We start from the raw sequence: 19,673 nt of genomic DNA, 5'->3' as shown, positions 1-19,673 counted from the left end.
GAGAGTCGTCCATGATAAAGCATGTCTGTTGACTTAAGCGAACAATCATTTGTAGAATCAAACTTTTATTGTCATCTGATTAAATTAAAATTGCTTAAAATCGCTGTGAACCGACCGCCATCTCTAGAGGAAAGAAAGGTGAACTGAAAAATGGAGGAAACATGGTCATTTCTCTGTTATCTGCACATCGACAACAGAGCCGATACAAACAAAAAAAAAAAGAATTAAATACAGGGCCTCCAAAAGGCCTGAGCTCATTCGCACAGCGTCATATTTACATGATTAAAGAGTGTAACAGGTCTACTGAGGTATCTAGTGGTCCAGGGATTTGCCCTCCAGCACCATCTGGATCTCTTTGGCATCAAGAGTTTCATATGTTAGCAGGGCGTCGGCCAGCTTCTTGTGCTCCTTGCTGTAGGTCTTCAGGATGTTTTTAGCGCGGTCGTATGAGTCCTGGATAAAAAAAACAAGAAAAATATCAAAATAAATAAACTATACTTCAGTTAACAGTGAATTGAGAGCACTGAATTTGTCGGCGTTGGGCGTTCACCTTTAACAAAGCCCTGACTTCCTGTTCGATGGCTGCTTGTGTCTCGGGGCTCTGCTTGGAGACGTCTCCGTAGGTCATGACTCCGAGCTGCGAGAGAAAAACAAATTACATCCATGAGATGCGCAGAAGCTTGAAGTGGAATCCTTCAAGCTATAGAATCAATGACTTTATTTCATGGTGTATAATCACCACAGTATGTCGTGGTAACGCTAAAGAATGTAGTTTTGAGGCTGTTTTATCACTGTGTCTGTAGCTTATCAAAAATCTGATTTACTTTCATTTTAGTTGGAGACACTCACCATTTATTAAGATGGAGACTGATGAGAACTAATATGTAAAATTCATCACTCTAAACTGATTAGATTACTTTTTTTTTTTTTTACCTTATCACTCATGCCGAACCTGGTCACCATCATTTTGGCTATTTTGGTGGCGCCATCAAAGTCACTGGAAGCTCCTGAAATTCACCAAACAAACACAAACCGTGTTAGTGCTGGCCAACAAACAACCCAGACGTTTAAGATGCTGTGATTAACTCGTGTAGTAAATGATTTTAATAAATTATATTGCTTCTGTTCACAAACATACATTATGTGCCGATGTTCAAGATAAAAACCAACATTATCATGCATGTCTGGTTTGTAAAGCCAATCAAAGTCGTGCTACTATAATAGATTACGGCACTTAGCACTACCTTTACTCGTATATGGTATGCTGGCCTCACAAATCTTATGACTAAAGCAGCTTTGTTGTTTCCTGCACCTGTGGTAATGTAGTCATCCCAAAGATGAGCTCCTCTGCTACTCGACCGCCCATGCTGACGTCCATCTGAGCCAGGAGCTGAGCTCGTGTCTCACTCCAGCGGTCGTTCTCGGGGAGCATGGACACCTGGAGGACCGAAGGAACAGAAGAATGTGTTACAAGTAAATAAACTTATGGATAAATGACATTCTGTAAAGTAAATTTCTAGGAGCTCACATGTCCAAGAGTTGGTCCTCTGGGCATGATCGTGGCCTTATGATGGGCATTGCATCTTTCGTGTAATAGGCAACGATGGCATGACCAGACTCATGGTACGCAGTAAATTGTCTTGTTCTTTTTGTCGATTTCTACACTCCGTCTCTCGGGGCCTGTCATGAACATGATACACAAAGAAGAAATGGTTTCCAATCACAGGTCTCATCCCGTTTTGTGCACAGATCAGTAATATAATGACAGACGTGCTGTGGAGCAGATCAAAGCATTGTGTGTATTCACCCATGAGGATCTTGTCCTTCGCGAACTCGAGGTCCTTCATTGTCACCATCTCTTTCCCGTCCACAGCTGCCTTCAGGGCGGCCTGGTTGACCAGGTTCTCCAGCTCCGCGCCAGAGAATCCCACCGTGCCCCGGGCAATGATCTCTGCCTCAACGGCTGTGAATCAATACACAATGTCTTCAAAGCACCGATCACAGACAAGTGTGTCCTTCACAGCAACAGCCAACAAAGACACTCTCTGGGGAGGAACCTGGGTTGCTTATCTAACATTTGATCAGTGCGTGAAAGGGTAAAAAAAAATTAACAAATTCCAAAGTCTGAACTATTCTTTCTAATATTAAAGAGTATTTCACAGTCAAACCTACCAGGATCCACTTTGATCTTGGAGAGATACCAGTTGAGGATTTCTGTGCGTCCTTTCACATCGGGGCGAGGCACCGTCACCTGCATGTCAAACCTTCCAGGCCTGACCAGCGCACTGAACAGCAACAACGATCCAGCAGTTATTAGGACTAAAATTTTATTTTCTTTATTGTATTAAACAAAACAAAACTACAAATCTGACTTTACAATGAAAATCTGATTTAATGACAGCCTTACATCTTATATACTTAAGTTGCATTTTCTTAAAAATTCTGAATTGTAAACGTACTTATCCAAAGCTTCAGCAAAGTTGGTAGCACCAATAACGATGACGCCCTCATTTGGTTTAAATCTGCAAAACAGCAAAGCAATTGATCAGTATCGTTGATCATCCTTTGGAGCCTTTTTTTCTTCACAAACTTTACTTGAGAGCAAACTGACCCATCCATTTCAGCCAGCAGCTGGTTGATGGTTTGTCTGGAGTAAGGATGCATCGGAGACTCAATCCTTTTCCCGCCCACGCTGTCCAGCTCGTCAATGAAGATGACACAGGGAGCATTAGCTTTTGCCTCCTCTGCAAGCCACAAAAAAAGGAAAAAAAAAAAATCATAATTTTTCTGGACATATCTTCAATAGTTGCACTCTTTTTCTCAAATGAGGCGAGCTTACTGAATAAGTTCCTGATTCTGCTCGCACCGACGCCCACAAACATCTCATCAAACTCGGATCCGGAGGCGTAGTAGAAAGGAACGTCGGCCTCCCCGGCAACAGCTCGAGCCAGGAGAGTCTTTCCAGTGCCGGGCGGACCAACAAGAAGGATCCCTGAGAGGACAGAGGACAAGGAGATCAATCAAACACCACTTTTAATTAACTATGTGTTGTTGTGAACCATAAAAAACAAAGGATGATACCTTTCGGCAGCTTTCCACCCAAAACGGTAAATTTCTGTGGATTCTTCAGAAACTCAACAACATCTTGTAGCTCATTCTTTGCCTCCTCTACTCCTTTGACGTGCTCAAACGTCACATTTTTCATCTGAATGGGGTCCACTGAAGAGTCCAGACCAGATGTTGTGCGGAACCTCACTGTGAAATCAGTGAAATTACAGGTTGAGGGTTTGTTTTTCCAAAGTCTCATAATATCATACAATAGAATGGCTGGTTATAGCAAAGATTAACACTTATTTTGTTTTTTAAATATTTTCTATAAGTATTCATACAGCTGTATGCAACAGAATAATCAAACGCTACATGCACACTACACTGGGCTTTATAAATTACAAGATAAATCCATGTGCACAAGGTGATTCGTAATTCTTCTGCTGAAAATAAACTCCAATGAAACACATTTCACTTTATACCATTGGAGACAGTGACGGCCTTCAATGAGTCGCAGTGTGCATGTAGTGTTTTGCTTTGATTCGCAAGCATAAGAAAGAATGAAAACTGAAACAAACCAGCGTCAGAAAAGGAGCCTTTACCCGAGAGAAAAGGGGTTCTTGACAAACCATAAATGCCGACAAGAAGAAGGACCAGCAGGATCAGCCTGGTTCTCCTAAGTGAGTCTGTTAAAGGCAGAGATCAGTATTATTACTCTACAATCCAGCTGCACTGCTACACACAAGCAATCTGCTGCTACGGTCACAATGAACGCAAAGGAATCTCTTGACTAGATAAAGGTTTCTCTTGCCTTGTGTTTTCTGAGTGAAGGCTTGAGACCTCATGAATCCCTCAGTGAAGCCTGTCTTGAAAGCCTCTTGCTGGTTTTCTGGAAGGTTCTTTTGTTTCATCACCTGGTCCAGTGACTGTGCATCTTGTCCCTTTTCCCTCATAAGCAGCCCCTGTGCGGAAAACAGACAACATGGATGTGGATTGCCGACATGGATTTTGTTCAACAACAATTTTCAGGGACTAATCACGGAAGAAAATCAAGGTTTCGCTGTATTTGTATGAATGGCGGGACATATAAAATCTTTTCATCATACAGATAATTCTGACTGAAAATGAGCCATACTGAGCATACCTTCATGAAAGTCGGAGTGTAGGCATCAGATTCAGTATAACCATCGTAACCAGACTCTGTTCGTCTGGTCTTTGATCTCAGCGTCTTAAAACCTCGACTCTGGACCCAAACTACAAAAACATACACATGAGAAATCACGAATCAATCAAATCCACCACTGTATCTGTTTCACGGTGAGTGAATTCAGTTCCTTACCAGGCAAAAAGTGTAGATTTGAGCAAACTTCTCTCAGGGGACTGTGATATTGTCTGTGGAATAATGGTGGAGCGAAACCTCCAGCACGCCTGTGTGAAAACCCTGCGGGACAAATTTTAAACACATCAGGCATTTCAGGCAAAAGAAGGACGTTAAAGGACGGATTGTGGAAAAAGTGAACCCTATGCTGCTCACCGTGCTTGTTTTGAAAGAAGCTGTTCGTTGAAATGTGACTGGTCTTCCATATCGAAGGGATACTGGGAGGCTCCTCTGGTCCCGGTGAGGGCAGCAACCTGCTGACCAGCTCATCCAGCTGACTCACTCCGACCTCCGACAGGCCCAGCTCCCTCAGACTCACACTGGGCTGTGGAAACACAAGCAACAATCACTCATCTTCACTTTTGGATAGCATTCATTAATGCAATCATCCAAGACAGATGTGATCAGACTGAATTGTGGCTTGGAGTTTCATAAACATGCATCTTTGCTTTCCATCTCACCTCCTTTAGAAACGAGTTGTGTTCTGGAGTGAAGTCTTTGTGAAGGGTCTGTATTGAAGCTGTGGCTGAGTTCTTCAGAGAGTGGAGAGCATTGATGAGCTGACTGAGAGGCACAATCATCTGAGAGACACACAAAGGTGGAGGGTGAGGAAGAGTCACTGAGCACACCGATTTATTTACCCTCTCATTCCCATGACACGATGTTGAAAGATCAGGCATGCACAACACCTATTAATCTACTTCACTGTGAGTTACCGTTGAAAAAGGTGATGATTTTTAATCATTTCAATGCTTTCATCACAACTGATATCAAACAGATAAGCTGTAATCTCTATAATCAATTTGTATTAAGTCTCAGAGCACAAACAACAATAATACTGTGTATGACAGATGTCTAAATAGTGCTATTATACTACTAAGCTTTTAGAGAAAAATTGTGTGATCAAGTATGATCCATGAATCAAAGAGAAAATAAATGTTTCTACACTGTCAAGTTTCAACACAAACAGGGGATTTTGGTACCCGTCATTATGCTTGTTGTCATTAATTATCATTACAGACTGTAATCCTTGTCTCTGCCTGCACTGGCTGTAGTGTTGTGGCTACAGAACTATCATAAGACATACATTTTACACAACACATACAAACCTAACTAAAACAGTCAATGAGAATATTGGAAAATCATATCTGGTCTTGATTCAGAGAGATTCAATTGGATCAACACCTATTGCGGTGTTTTGAATTGCAAAAGTAGGTTTATTATCTGTTATCATCCAGTGGGGGTAAAGAAGGCCTTACTGTGATTACAATTTAAAACCACAATGACATTTATTTTGAGGTACTTTCATCAAATGGATGCATCTCTCACAAACAGGTTGCATGAGATTTGCAGGGTGTTAAGTGTTCCTGACTGCAGGTCACTGCTGACTGTTATGTCAGTGTTATTCACAGCACTCAAACACGATGGCCTACAGCGGAGGTTATGTAACCTCGACTCTCTCAAGACTGACTTTGCAACGTCTTATTCCCTTGCTTGATTACCAAGTCAGATCAAATGTCAAACCTCCTGTGCGCCACTCGTACCTCACTTTTACAACGTGGTGTTGGGACACACACTGGTTTTGAGTAGCTTCGCGTTAGCGTGTTGATGCTAACGTTAGCCAGGATATATATCTGTGTCACTGACCGACAGGCAAGAACTCCAAAACGCAAAGCGAGACAAATTCCTTTATCACACTCTTTTCCAACAACAACAAATCTGAACACTTAGTTCAGGAGGAAAACACAGATCACCTTAAGAAAACAAAACAAAACGTCCATTAGCCAAAACACCACAATGCTACCTCGCAGGCTTACCTGCTGGGGCTGAAACGACGTCGACAGGGAGAACATTTTACCGAGAGATACGACTCAAGTTGAGGATCTGAAGAGGTTTGAGGACAGACCCTTTGTATATAGTCAGTGAACGACTCCTCCTGAGAGCAGTGTCCTTTTGTTTTCCCTGTTACACAACTTCAGGGAGCTTAGCTAACGACTAATGGACTCTCCGGCTTCTGAGGTCACATGAACTACAAACTGACGTAAGGAAAAACTACTTCCGGGTACAACTTCTTCTTCGAATTCGACAGACTGGAAATACTACTGGCGAACTGCTGCCATCTACTGGTCATGTAAAGTCCATACGGAGTCATCTCCAGCTTTGTGGATCTGAGAAGCACAGTCTCTTCGTATTTTTTCTCTTTATCCATGTTATCCAGCAGCTCCAAAGTCAAAATACAGTTTCATCCTTTAACTATTTACTATAAGTACCGGTTTTTATTTTTTCAATACCTCCCGCATGTTTTTTTTCAATTATTGTCATTTACACCTTCTTATTCCATCTAAAAATAAAACTTCTAGATTAAAAAGGGAAATGTTTCTTCATTTGAGTGGAATCCATTAGATTCAGCACGAAAGTCAAATCTCTCTAGTTGGGAAAATACAGTTGTCGAGATATACTATACCCTGCAACTTCTTTTTAGCTCTCACTGGTAGAATAAATATTTGAATATGTTTTTGGGGGAAATACTTCTGACTTAACATTGATGATAAATAGAATAGAATAATAGAAAAGCTTTAATAATCTCTGGAGGAAATGGTTGCAACATTGCGCCACACAGAAAGAACACAGAATAGCATAGAAGTTAAAATATCATTATGACAGGATCATTATTTTCCCAGTCTGCCAGCTTTTTTGAAAACATCTATCTGAGTCCATTGGTTTTCGAGATACTGGTGTGAAAAATTTTAGATGTATTATAGAAGTGTATTTATGTTGGTTCATTTAGATTGATATCGAGTAGTTTTCATTTTAAGACTTGGCAACGAAATGGTGCACCTTGGACAAAAAGCTTTTTTCTTCATTTTTACCCCAACTATAAATGCATACATGCACAGTTCTTGTTAATTCTCAGTCACCAACTAAGCCCCACAAGCCTTCATTGTGGAATTCCTCAAGGGAAATGGACAGGAACTGTCAAGGGAAAGTATGTGAATACTATTTTAATAGACTTCAGCCTAGATTTGAACCACAACTGTGAGGCAATGAACTTAAGTGCCATGCAATTCAGGGCACAATGATCTTCTTTTTTTTTTTTTTTTTTTTTAATAAAAGTCTACCTATGGAAAGTAACGCAATTATTCATAATCAAACTTCGAGAAACATTTCACAACTTTTATAGTGTTTTAAAAGTAAACAAAACAAAACATGATGACATTGCTTTATTAGTATTTTGTTGAGTTTCATCATGGTAAAGATTTTATTCAGTGAAAGAGGGGAACAAAATCACAGAATGTGAGATGGATGGAGAAGCTGACTGTAGAATCACAGCCTTGATAACCAAGTGAAAATGACCACATGAACTTTAAATAACTCAATTCAATATTGAATAAAGGTGGATCTGAAAAAAAAAAGAAGCGAAACCTGAAATTACTGACTGGTTATCATTATTCACCGAAGCTTATAACTTGAGTTTCAAATAATAAATGGATGGAAAAACTGGTCCAATTCAAACGACAGGGCGGAATTAAGAGTCTGTTATGCTGCGGATCTTTTTAACTTCAGTGTGTTTCCACCCGGACACATTACCGGGGGCACAGAAAGTAATGCTAATGGCGCGAAGACTAATAACAAAGGCATCGTAAATCCGAAAGACTTCTGAAATACTGCAAAACGCGAAGCTATTTAACTCTGCGATCTTATACAGAAACGTATTCGTGGTATTATGGATACTAATGTCGTTAAGACTTTTTTAAGGGAAATGTGTGGTTGAATATTAGCTTCACCGTGTTAACAGGCTCTCTGTGCACAGTCAGTGACAGCAGTGCTAGAGGTAAGTGACTCTGTTTTTATCAACATAAAGCACGATTAGAAGCTATTAGGAATCATGTTTTTGTGTGTGCTTAATGTTACTTAATCTCTTAGAGCCACTTTGGTGATTTCAGTATCGAAGCGTATAGTCTCAACATGTCCTGGTGCCCTGAGATACATGTCTGTTCTTTCATGCAGATAAAAGTTCACTATGTCTAAAGAAGATAAAGGCTTCATTGTGAAGTTTGTGGAGGGTAAAGAACCCAAACCAGAATGTGCTGTCAAGGCTTATGAGGTATTCTTCACTGCATTGGCCCACTCTTGTTGTTGCTTGTGTTGTTGTTCACGTCTGTCTTTCTTCCTGTTTATCGATTGATTTTGTCTTATTCACGCAGGCTATTTTGGAGCTGCAGTCTGAAAAGTATTTGAAAACCGTTACAGAGGATGATGTTTTACAAATGGAACAGAAAGACAAGTCCCTGTTTGTGTTCAGCAGCTTCACCACACCGGCCTTTCTCCACTGCCAGAAGGTCTGTTTCAGTCTTCACATATTGAAACCACCGACTCAAGAAAAAGTTCCCATTTTTGAGATAGATCCAATTAAAATTTCAAAATGAGACACATAGTCAGCTGTCATCAGTAGATGAAAAGTTGCAGAGAATATTGTTATTGTGGCATACCAGTAAGACTTAAAAAAGACTAGGGCTTGACGACAGAATTCCTTAAAATTATTATTTTGCTTTTCACTGAAGTAACTGGCAGAAATTCTCCATTCAAAATAAGCAAATAGGCTGGCCAGCAGGCAGAATGAAATAAAAAGCAGTTAATGGATACGCTCACACATCTGGTAGAAACGGGTGAAATATGATCTGTCTACCTTGTGATTTGTCATCCAGCTTGGCTGCAGAGTTGTCAGTCCATTGGTGGTGTTGTACTGCCTGCAGCAGCAACGCTGTGTCCCCAAAGCGGAGAAGCCTGTCTACAACATGGCCATGGCAGACGTCACTATTTCCTGTACCAGTCTGGACAAAGCGACACGGGTTTGTTTCCTTCATCCTACTCTTTACAGAATATCACTCTTACCTTTCAAGCAATTACTTCCATGAAATTCTGAGCTGCCAGTGCCAATGTTAAGCATGACATCTCTTTTTAAACATTCTCTATTGCTTGTCAATCACATGGTTTGATCCCAGAAAGATGAGTTAACCTATAATATCCACAACATCATTTATTTATTTTGTTTGTGTGAAGGAAACTCAAATGTGAATTGTGTTCACAGCTGGTGTGTGTATGCAGGTATATGGCGTGTCTAAAGGAGCAGCAGAATAGACACATTGATGAATTATGATAGTTTAGAGAAATAAGTGAACGGCAAACTTTTTATAAAACTTGTTGTGTCTCTCCTTCAATAGAAAGACGTGATGGATCTGGTGCAACTCATGGGTGGAAGGGTCTATCTTGATCTCAATGTGTCTGTCACACACTTGATCGCTGGAGAGGTCGGCAGTAAGAAATACTTAGTTGCAGCCAGCCTGGGTAAGCCCATCCTGCTGCCCACATGGGTCAAATCCTGCTGGGAAAGATCACAGGAAGGGTATGTTTTTGTTTTATTAATGTTGTTCAGTGTCAGACAGGCTTACTTAGTACTTCATGTCAAATTACTTGAAATTCCAGATGCTATTCTGAAGCTAAACAGTCGAAAGTAGGAATATACTTTTATTGCTAATGGAAATAATGGCTTTGAAGAATAAAACATCTATCTCTCTGTGTCTTCAGTCTTTTCAGGTACACAGACCTCCCCCAGGATGACTATTTGTGCCCTGTGCTGCGTGGCTGTACGGTCTGTGTTACAGGACTCTCCAGCACAGAACGAAAAGAAGTACAGCGGCTGTGTGAGCAGCATGGAGCAAACTACACCGGCCAACTCAAAATGAACGAGTGCACACATCTCATTGTGAACGAGCCAGCTGGTGAGTCACCACCGGTTTAGTGACACTGGGTGGTCTCTTCGTTAAATACTTCTGACATACAGTCGTCAAAGAAGTGAAATTTTACATTCTTAAAGTTTGTCTTCATTCATTTATACTGAGTACAAGTATTTGACTCATTTGCAGGTCAGAAGTACGAATGCGCTCGAAAATGGAATGTGTATTGTGTGTCCCTTCACTGGCTGTTTGACAGCATTGAGAAGGGCTTCTGTCAAGATGAGAGCAGGTACACAGTGAAGCACAGCACGTCGAAAAACAAACAACCAAACACTTCGACCCCGACTGCCACCAACAAGGAGGGTGAGCCATGTTCTTGAAAATGTTTGGTCAAATCTTTGATTCTACTTGTGACTTTTATACTGATCAGAAAACATTTTGAAACCTATTTATTCAGAGATTTTTAAATAATTTAAAAGCCTTGTAGTGATAATTCAAGAATCATCTTTTTTTTTTTTTTCAGACGTCTCTTCTTTGTTGGGCTTGAGCCACATATCTGTCAACACGAGCAGAACAATAAACGATACAGTCATCACAAATGGCACCATGAGTCGACTGGATACTCCTGATCCTCTGGACAGTGTGGACCTCTCAGTGTGTCCGTCCGATGATATATTAGATGGCTGTAAGGTAAATAGAATGTAATAATAAACACGTTAACTTTGTATTATTCACAATTTTCTATTCATGTAACCATTTACAGATGATCTGTAAGATGTAGATCTGTTGTTTTAATTCATTTGTTCTAAATCTTGTAGTTGTACTTGTGCGGCCTGCCGGGCAAGAAACTGGAGAAGCTGCGGCGCCTTGTCAACGCTGCAGGAGGGCTGCGCTTCAACCAGGCCAGTGAGGAGCTCACACATGTGGTCATGGGAGAAGTGGACCAGGACCTGAAGAATTTTCTCTCCAAAGCAACTCACAGGTTTGAACCGCAAGTTAAAAATTCTCTGTGTAATGCATGCAGCTATTAGTGTTTAAATAGTATAGATTTTGTCTGTTTCATCACAAATATGATTGATGTTGTAAAAATGGATGCTCTGATGACCTAAAGTACAAACATAATACTAAAAACCTTTTGAATATGTCTTCAAACAACTTTGCAGGCCCCATGTGGTAACAGTGCAGTGGCTGCTCGACTGCTTCTCTAAAGGCACTCTGCTCCCAGAGGCAGGTTACCTCCACCCTGACTGTCTGCCTCCTGCTCCAGCCGCCGTGTCTGTGCCGGCTTACCACACTCACCACTCCCCGCCCTCAGATGGCCCACCTTCAGCCAGCCCCAGCACTCCGGGGCAAAAGAAAGCAGAAGACGATCTGCTGTCGCAGTATATGGACGATGACCCCACAGTGAGTAAGTATCCATGATTGTCCAGGATCTTTTAAAAGGAGTGATGGTTGTATTTCATCTTGTGCCTTTCAGATTTAGGTCGCTTTTGCAAATTGCACTTATTGTCTGTCTCCTCTTATCTTCCAGTTGACGTGGCTCAAGGAGCAGATAGAACTAGTAGAATGTCCATCAGTGCCGCAGCAGAGCCTCAGCCGACCCCCACCCAGGGCCCGGAGCCAGAGTCAGCCCTGCAGGAAGCCAGCGAGGCCGGACTGTTTTTCGGAAAGAGGTTCCTCCTTGTGGGTTTTGGAAACGAGGCTGAGGCGCAGCTCTCTCTGCTGGTGACGGAACACAGAGGCAGAGCGCTCGTCGGCCGGACCCGGGTTGTAGCAGACTACGCTGTGGTGCCTCTGCTGGGCTGCTCAGTGGAGGCCACAGTCGACGAGGTGGTCACCGACACCTGGCTGGTAAGGTCACAGACAGGCCTTTTCAAATTAGCAGTGGAGAGGCAGTCTGCATCCATATCAGGCTGTACTGATTCACACATGATGATTTTTTTGGGTGAGAATTTTCCTTTAATCCATTTAATTTTTGTGTCTCTTATTGCTTTCAGGCCATGTGTGTGGAGAAAGAGAGCATTCTGCCACTGTCGACCAACCCTCTGTTCACCCCTGTTCCAGCGATGGAGGGGTATCTTCCGCTGAAGGGCTGCGTTCTCTCCGTCAGCCAGTTTACCGGAGCAGAGAGGGAGTCTCTGGTGGAGCTGGCCAAACACCTCGGAGCCAAGTACAACTGTTTTTTTCTTTTTTTAATTTTGGCTGCTTGATATTTACAATCAATGCTGCATTTCTGTTTAATGTTTATTGTTTCTGAAGTGATGTGAAGGTTTGATTTGTTCCATAAGTCAAGATTTACAAGGGGGTCATTTCATTAACCCAAGCAATTTAAACATGGCATTTGGATTAATGTGCCTCTGACTTGTGCAGATTCTCTCGGCCCTTTCACCCTCTGCTGCTCGTCATTAAGTGCCCTTCTCTTCTGTCCCTGCTGCAGTGTCCAGGACTACTTTGTTCGTCTTGCCAACCAGAAGAAAGGCATGCTCGCCAGCACCCACCTGGTGCTACAGAGTCCTGAGGGCACCAAGTTCCAGGCCGCCAAGAAGTGGGGGCTTCCTGCTGTCACCATGCACTGGATACTGGAGTCTGCTCGAACGGGCAAGAAGGCAGTGGAGGACAGGTTCCTCGTGGATTTGCCGCACTCTCCAGGTTAGAAACGTGTCTCTGGTCGAGCGGTTGCGGATTATTGATGTGTTTTTCAAAGACTTAATGATAAAACAAAAAAATATATCAATTTTATAAACTTCATTTGGGTAAAAACCACTGTAGTGTAGTTTAATTATTGGTGTATTTATTCCAGACAAGGTTAAATGTATTTTTCTCGTCTACAGAGAGAGATGAAGAGAGTTTTGTCGGTGGTTCCCAGAAGCCGGCCACACCTCCACCAGCGCGTTCGTCTCCTGAGATCCCTCTGCTGGGTTTTCAGAGCAGTGCGGGGGTCACCCCGCTGGATTTGGGTCGATTTCAGAGCAAACTGTTCCGCTCTGTATTGGACAAGATGAATCATAAAGAAGACGCCAGTGCCCCCAAACAAAACCAGGAGAGTGGCAAAAAGAAAGCTCAGAAAGAGGCCGTCCTGCAGACGGACACGCCCTCTCGCTTCCTCAGCAGAGACCAGCTCTTCAGACCCTCCTTTAATGTCAAGGTTAGAGCAGAGTCAGTACTATCCATCGGAGTCATAGCCATATACATATATACACGCTGTTATGTGTTTTTATTTATTTCAGGATGCATTAGAAGTTCTGGAAACCCCAGGCGGGGCATCAAAGCCAAAAGAGCCAGCTGAGACTCCGCTCACCGAACTGATCAACAGAAAGATGAAAGTGGCTCTGGCCAGCAGCGCCCGCAGCGGCATCTCTGAGGCAGAGGCAGTGTCTGCCAGTCCCCAGTTCGCAAAGTCCGCCGAAATGGAGGTAAAAAAATATTGACATGCACAGATTTGTCAGAACTGTTTGGTTACAAAGATTCAGAAGAGGCAAAACACACACTCTCTCTCTCTGGAGACAAAATATTGAATAAACTGCAACCGAAGTTACAAACAAATGTATTTGTGTTTTTGTTTTCAAGGCTCCGGAGAAAGAAGTTGGTCCCCTCGCTGGTGTTGTCGTCTGTGTGGGGAAAAAACTGAGCAAACTGCAGAGTGAGCTTAATGGCATTGCTGCTTCACTCGGAGCCGACTTCAGGTATTCAGCACTGAGCAGTAAATAGTGGCTCCTTTAAAGTAAACATCCTTCAAAGTGTCTTTAGTTCCTGCTCTGTGTTGCTTTTTCTCAGCCCTGACTCAAAGATTCTTTTCCCTCATGCTGTTTTCTTACATCCTATTGGAAAAAGGGCAGAAAAATGTGAATGTTTCCTTTTTTTCTCCCATTTTGACTTATTGAATATGGTCAGAAATACACACAAACAAGCCTTTGCTCTTGTTCTCAGGTGGGCTTGCGACGACACGGTGACACACTACATCTACCAGGGCCGTGTGGGCGACAGCACACGGGAATACAAAGGAGTGAAGGAGAGAGGGCTGCATGTGGTCTCCCAGTACTGGCTGCATGCTGTACGTTTCCCACAGTGCAAATCAAAGACTCGCATGTAGTCAAGCTGTTAATCCAGCAGCTGATCACAGAACTCATCTTATATGATTGTTGCTGAAATTCTAGTTGTGCTTCTGCAAATAGGAATGATTAGTCTGTTTAAACCTTTCTGTTTCAGTGGATGTTGACTGGCACAAGTCAGTGGCGCGCTATAAATATGAAAGTTTTCACTTCTTTCCAGCTGCTTTGTTATAATACGATGTGGTAAAGAAAGATGTTGATTCTGCTCAATCTTTCGAAGTCAGCATGACGTGCTCTCGAAGAAATAGGCAAATATTTTGTTTCCATTACTCCAACATCCTTTTAAGTAAATGCCGTCTTTAAGAAGATACATAGATTAAAATCGAGATGGACTTTAATTTGGGATCTCATTTTGCTTTTCAGTATTCTCCTGGAACATTTCACCCAGGGGAAATAATTATCATCCCATCAACAGACACAGAATAGGAAATGAGAAATGGCTTTGATATGTAAATTTGAGAGACAAATTGCCATTTCAGTAATGTTTCCCCTCCCTAATCGCTGTCGCTTCATTTATGTTTAAGCCCTGATAAGTTTCTCTGTGCGGTAACAAGCTGTTCCATTGTCTGGCGAACGCAGTGTGCCGAGGAGCAGAGACACGTGCCGGAGTCTCTGTATCCTTTCACCTACAACCCCAAGATGAGCCTGAACCTCAGCCAGGTGCCCACAAACTCTCAGAGGTCGCCGCCTTTGACGCGAACACAAGTCCGAGACCTCTCTCAGGCCAGGACCGACCAGGTGGGACTGAAGCTCAGATTCATTCAGACTGAGAGATACCATTATTTTCTGTACCGGTGTAGAATAGATAATAAATCAATGTTATTAATGTCCTTTCATCCTGTCCTAGTCTGCGCAAAATGCCACAGAAACTACAAGCTCACGCCGTGTGAGCGATGGAAGTGCCGATCAAGAAGAGGCGAAAGATGCTGCAGAAGCAACCAGTGAGTCCATCTGACACCCGACATTCTGAGCTTTTAATTCATGTAGAGACCAACGTGCTCCATGTCTTTGGATTCCAGTTACTTCTGAGACTGTGGAAATGAGGGAGAACCTGCAAAGACAGCTGCAGGAGATCATGTCCGCCACCAAACTGACGACGGGGAGGCGGTCCTCGGTCAGACTCCGGAGGACGGGGTCAGGAGGAGCAGAGTCCAGTCCTCAAACACCCAACGGGAGCCGAGTGGGACGCAGTGGTAACAGACGAACTCTGGAAGCTCTGAGGTACAAAATATGTTCTTTCTTTGCTACAAGTAGGAACAGTCTTCAATGTCTCTAACAGACTGATAATCTGTATATTTTGTATTCTTTTAGGAACTCTTCTCAACAGTTTCTGGGCTTCACGTTGTTGTTCTGTGTTATCCTTATCTCCAGGGTGTCCAGAGAAGCAGCTCTGGATGTGAACACAGAGCCGTCTCAGAGTGAGCAGATAGTTTGGGACGACCCCACTGCCCGGGAGGAGCGGGCCAGGCTGGCAGATAACCTCCAGTGGCCCGGAAGCCCCTCACAGCACTCGGAGCCCTTCATCCCTCCACCCCCTCCCACTGCAGAAAACAGATCTCCCGCCACGCACTCCATGACCGACTCGGAGCTGGTGGAGATGGGTATGAACACGATACGACGCTGCCGTAGCTTCAGCTAGCGAGCACTTACGCTCAGCTGAGTCATGTTCTGATTTATTTGGATCCTGTTCTCTCTCTCTCTCTCAGCTGCTTGCGAAGTCATTGAGCAGCACCTGGGTCACAAGGTCATGACTCCTCCTCCAGAGCGACCAGACGACGGCACCCCGACGCCACGAGCTCCCAGCATTGCCTTCCCGCTTGCTAACCCGCCGGTAGCGCCTGATCCGCAGGTAGCTGTTCATGTTCATGATGGCCGCAATAAAGTCTGTCCATTTATCAGTTCCAAAGCAGCATAGATGTCTTATTTCATCTCTTTGAAGCAAGCTACTTGTGCAAACGTTTCTCTCAGGCAGAGAGGAAGGAAGAAAAGCAGCCACCCAGATTCCAGCTGTCCTCCCTCAGCCCTCAGGAGCGCATCGACTACAGCTGCCTCATAGAGGAACTGGGTGAGTCTCCCATCTAATTAATGATCTAACGGCGTCTCAACACACTGCAGCACAAAAGACGAAACATCAGAGTGTGGAAGTCAGAGGAGAGAATCCCTGATGGCTGGAACTGAGGATGTGCCTCCAGGATCTGTGAAAAGATTTCCTCCAGCAGAATGTTTCCTCTGACAACCTTCAAAGTTTGTTGTCAACACTTGAGGTTGACTCTGCTCCTGACATCCTCTATTATCATCATCATCATCATCATAATTATTATTATTATTATTATCATTATTATTAATGAATGATTTACTAATTGTGAAACCGTCACTAATCATGCAGCTTCTCCACGAAAAGCGTGTTTATTTTTAATTTTCCATGTCATTTCATGATGAGGTTTGTCTCTCGCCACCTCCTCTAATCATTCCTGTGTTTTACTCTTCTGGCCCTGCAGGCGGCGTAGTCCTGGACAAGCAGTCCTTTGACCCCAGCTGCACACACATCATCGTGGGGACGCCGCTCCGTAACGAGAAGTACCTGGCAGCGATGGCGGCAGGCAAATGGATCCTGCACCGCTCGTACCTGGAGGCCTGCCGCTCTGTGGGCCGTTTCGTGCAGGTCAGAATCTGAAGCGCGCCGTGTTTCCAAACTTCCAGGGCTTTAGGCAAGTTCTGATTAGAAAGCAGGTCACCATTTTATCAACAATAAAATCTAAAACAAGATGATTAAAGATCTCCATTTTCCCACGCTTAAACAGGTCTGTCATGATTGTCATTTAAAATTAAACTTTATTTCCTCTTGAATTGATAATATGCTCGTCACTCATTTTCCTCCAGGAGGATGAGTACGAGTGGGGCAGTAGCTCCATCCTGGACGCTCTGCCCTCCATCACCCCGCAGCAGAGGAGGCTGGCCTTAGCTGCCATGCGCTGGAGAAAAGCTCTGCAGGGACGTTCTGAACACGAGGTACACACTCTCACACACACACAGTTAACACCACTGTCATTAAGTGTGACACGTTTATTCTCTCTAAACAAGCATTTGTATTTTCCCAGGGAGCCTTCAGTGGATGGATTGTCATGCTGAACATCGACCAGAACAGAGAATCGGGCTTCAGGCGGTTGCTGCAGTCTGGCGGCGCCAAGGTAGTTTTGTGTGTGCGATTCTCTTTTATGAGCCACTTCCAGCATTATCTTCCTTTTACAAACTGCAGGAGCCGTTTTGAAACCAAATAAACTGAAACACATTAAGAGGAAATATCACAGCAAGTAATGGAAAGTGAAAAGTAGCAGCCACGCAGCGAGACACCGATACCCCATCGTGATTTTATTTATACCAGGAGGCTGGTGTTTATTCCGCTCTAAACGCTGTAAATCTGTATTCATTAACTGTGACTGCTTCGCAGGTCCTGCCCAGCCTCTCCCCGCCGCTGTACAAAGAGGCCACGCATCTCTTTGCAGACTTCAACCGTCTCAAACCGGGAGACTTCAGAGTCGACCTGTCAGACGCTGCCTCGCAGGGAGTCACATGCTTGAAGCCTGAGTACATCGCGGATTATCTCATGCAGGTCAGCAGAAATATTCATGCAAATGTGTATTTAGAAGTAAATGATTGTATTGATTGAATCAGATTTTGAAGCTGCTAAAAATCCGTCCTGTGCACCATTTCTTCAAGGAGCCAACCCCGCCTATCGAGCTGTACTACCTGACTGAAGCCCCCCATGAAGACGCTCCGAGCACGCCGTCAAGGAAGCGTAAAGCCGGACCAGACTCCTCCAGGCTGAAGAAGAGCCGTCTGAACTGAACATCGCCGTCCCTGATTTTCATCTGTCTCGAGATGGTTGTGAATATAATCAATGTGGCGCTGTTTTTTTTTCCCACTGGTGCCTGCACGCTCAGGCGGTCCTGGTGATGGATGACTCAATTGGAAAGACCCAGAAAATGTTGAGTCACGTTTTGTTATTGACCGCAGTGTTGATCGACGGGCTGTAGAGGGCAGTGTACTGTTGGTATTTCCTGAGCCAGTGTGCAAGAAGGACTTCGAGCAACTCATATGTCTTGAAAGTGCCTTTTTAACATTGCTGATATTTATTAAATATTTCACCTAATTAAAAAAAACAACTAGTTTTAATGAGTGTCTTTGAAAATGAATGAGATTAAAAGCGGATGTGTTGAGGATGTTCTGCTCTGAACATTTCTTGTGTTCCTGAAGTCAGTGCCTGGTAAAATCCGCTCATCCTGATGAATTAAGCACGCTGCTAACCACCTAATGACTATTTGCCACTTACGTCTGTAGACGTCCTCATCCAGTCAACAGCAGGTTCTGTTTACGTTGGCGACGGAGGCTTTTTGCTGAGGACTGTTTGCCGTTTCATACCCGGATGCCAGCTGAGGTCGGAGGCCTGCGCGCCTCCCCATATGGACAGATAAGTGGTTTAGCCTCCTAATAGATGGGCCAGCTGACAGCCTCACCACCAACTCAGTGCTGAGCAGTTGTTTTGGGATTAGAGGAGGAAGAGCTGCTGTCCTCAGTACAGAGTGGAGGAGAGCATGACTCAGACTGCAGGGGTCTCCGGCAGAAGGGTCACTCTGGGTCATCTGGAAAGGATGACTCCTGACGACCAACACGTCAAGTCGGTTCTTGATTTAAAGGATTCATACTGTTTAGACTCACTGATGGCCACTAAATTAAGCAGAGGCAGATGTGAGCTGTTTTTCTAATATTGAAATGCTCAAAAGGTAATTTATTATTTATCATTTAAAGGTAATTTATATATTAAGGCACTTTTCTCACTTACAGAGAGAAAGAAACAACAAATTCATATAATACAGTCTGTCATCATTTTCACTGAGCTCCAGAACTAAAGCTTTCATAAGATATTCATATTATCTTCCCTCCTCACACTCAGTCTGACAACTTTATAAGACCATCAGCCTCCTCCACGTGACAGCACTCACATCAACCTGCCAGATGGTTTTCTCTTATTCACCCTAACACAGATGCTAGTCACAAATAATTATGATAAAACAGTATAGATAACAGTGAAATCTAACTTTGAAAGGGTGCAAATTTTATCCACAAAATAGTTAATGCAATGTTTGTATTAACTTAGATGGAAGAATGAAAAACTGACTAAACTACCCAAAAAAATAATACTGGTAATGTAATCTAAACATGAATGGTGTGTGAGGAAAATTTGAAGTATTTATTTATTTATTTATTTATTTATTTATTTATTTATTTATTTATTCATGTTTTTCACTGTTAAAGCAAACTGCTCTAAAGAGAAAGATGTTAACAGGATGTTAATAAACTCACAGAAAGGCTCCCAACTGATTCAGACCAGGAGTATTCTTGCTG

At 43.2% G+C, this 19,673-nt stretch overlaps 1 protein-coding gene and 1 pseudogene across 1 annotated transcript; one reads left to right on the top strand and one right to left on the bottom strand.

The window, feature by feature from the left end:
* Positions 1–116: 116 nt before the first annotated feature.
* Positions 117–6,454, bottom strand: LOC115393905 (ATP-dependent zinc metalloprotease YME1L1-like; annotated as a pseudogene).
* A 1,574-nt stretch (positions 6,455–8,028) lies between these two features.
* On the top strand, positions 8,029–18,483 carry LOC115393904 (DNA topoisomerase 2-binding protein 1-A-like). Its single transcript, XM_030099004.1, has 28 exons — positions 8,029–8,258; positions 8,435–8,531; positions 8,632–8,766; positions 9,133–9,276; positions 9,649–9,830; positions 10,013–10,206; positions 10,351–10,524; positions 10,685–10,851; positions 10,980–11,143; positions 11,325–11,569; positions 11,693–12,012; positions 12,159–12,331; positions 12,599–12,810; positions 12,993–13,306; positions 13,389–13,574; positions 13,729–13,844; positions 14,089–14,212; positions 14,850–15,008; positions 15,118–15,211; positions 15,290–15,491; positions 15,642–15,871; positions 15,977–16,119; positions 16,239–16,335; positions 16,769–16,932; positions 17,151–17,279; positions 17,369–17,458; positions 17,719–17,880; positions 17,988–18,483. Exons 2-28 carry the CDS (start codon positions 8,448–8,450, stop codon positions 18,114–18,116), a joined length of 4,533 nt encoding a protein of 1,510 aa, XP_029954864.1. The 5' UTR covers positions 8,029–8,258; positions 8,435–8,447; the 3' UTR covers positions 18,117–18,483.
* The last annotated feature ends 1,190 nt before the right edge of the window (positions 18,484–19,673 follow it).

Source organism: Salarias fasciatus, chromosome 9, assembly GCF_902148845.1.
Source record: "Salarias fasciatus chromosome 9, fSalaFa1.1, whole genome shotgun sequence".
Taxonomy (NCBI): domain Eukaryota; kingdom Metazoa; phylum Chordata; class Actinopteri; order Blenniiformes; family Blenniidae; genus Salarias; species Salarias fasciatus.
This window is presented reverse-complemented; position numbering and strand designations above follow the sequence as displayed.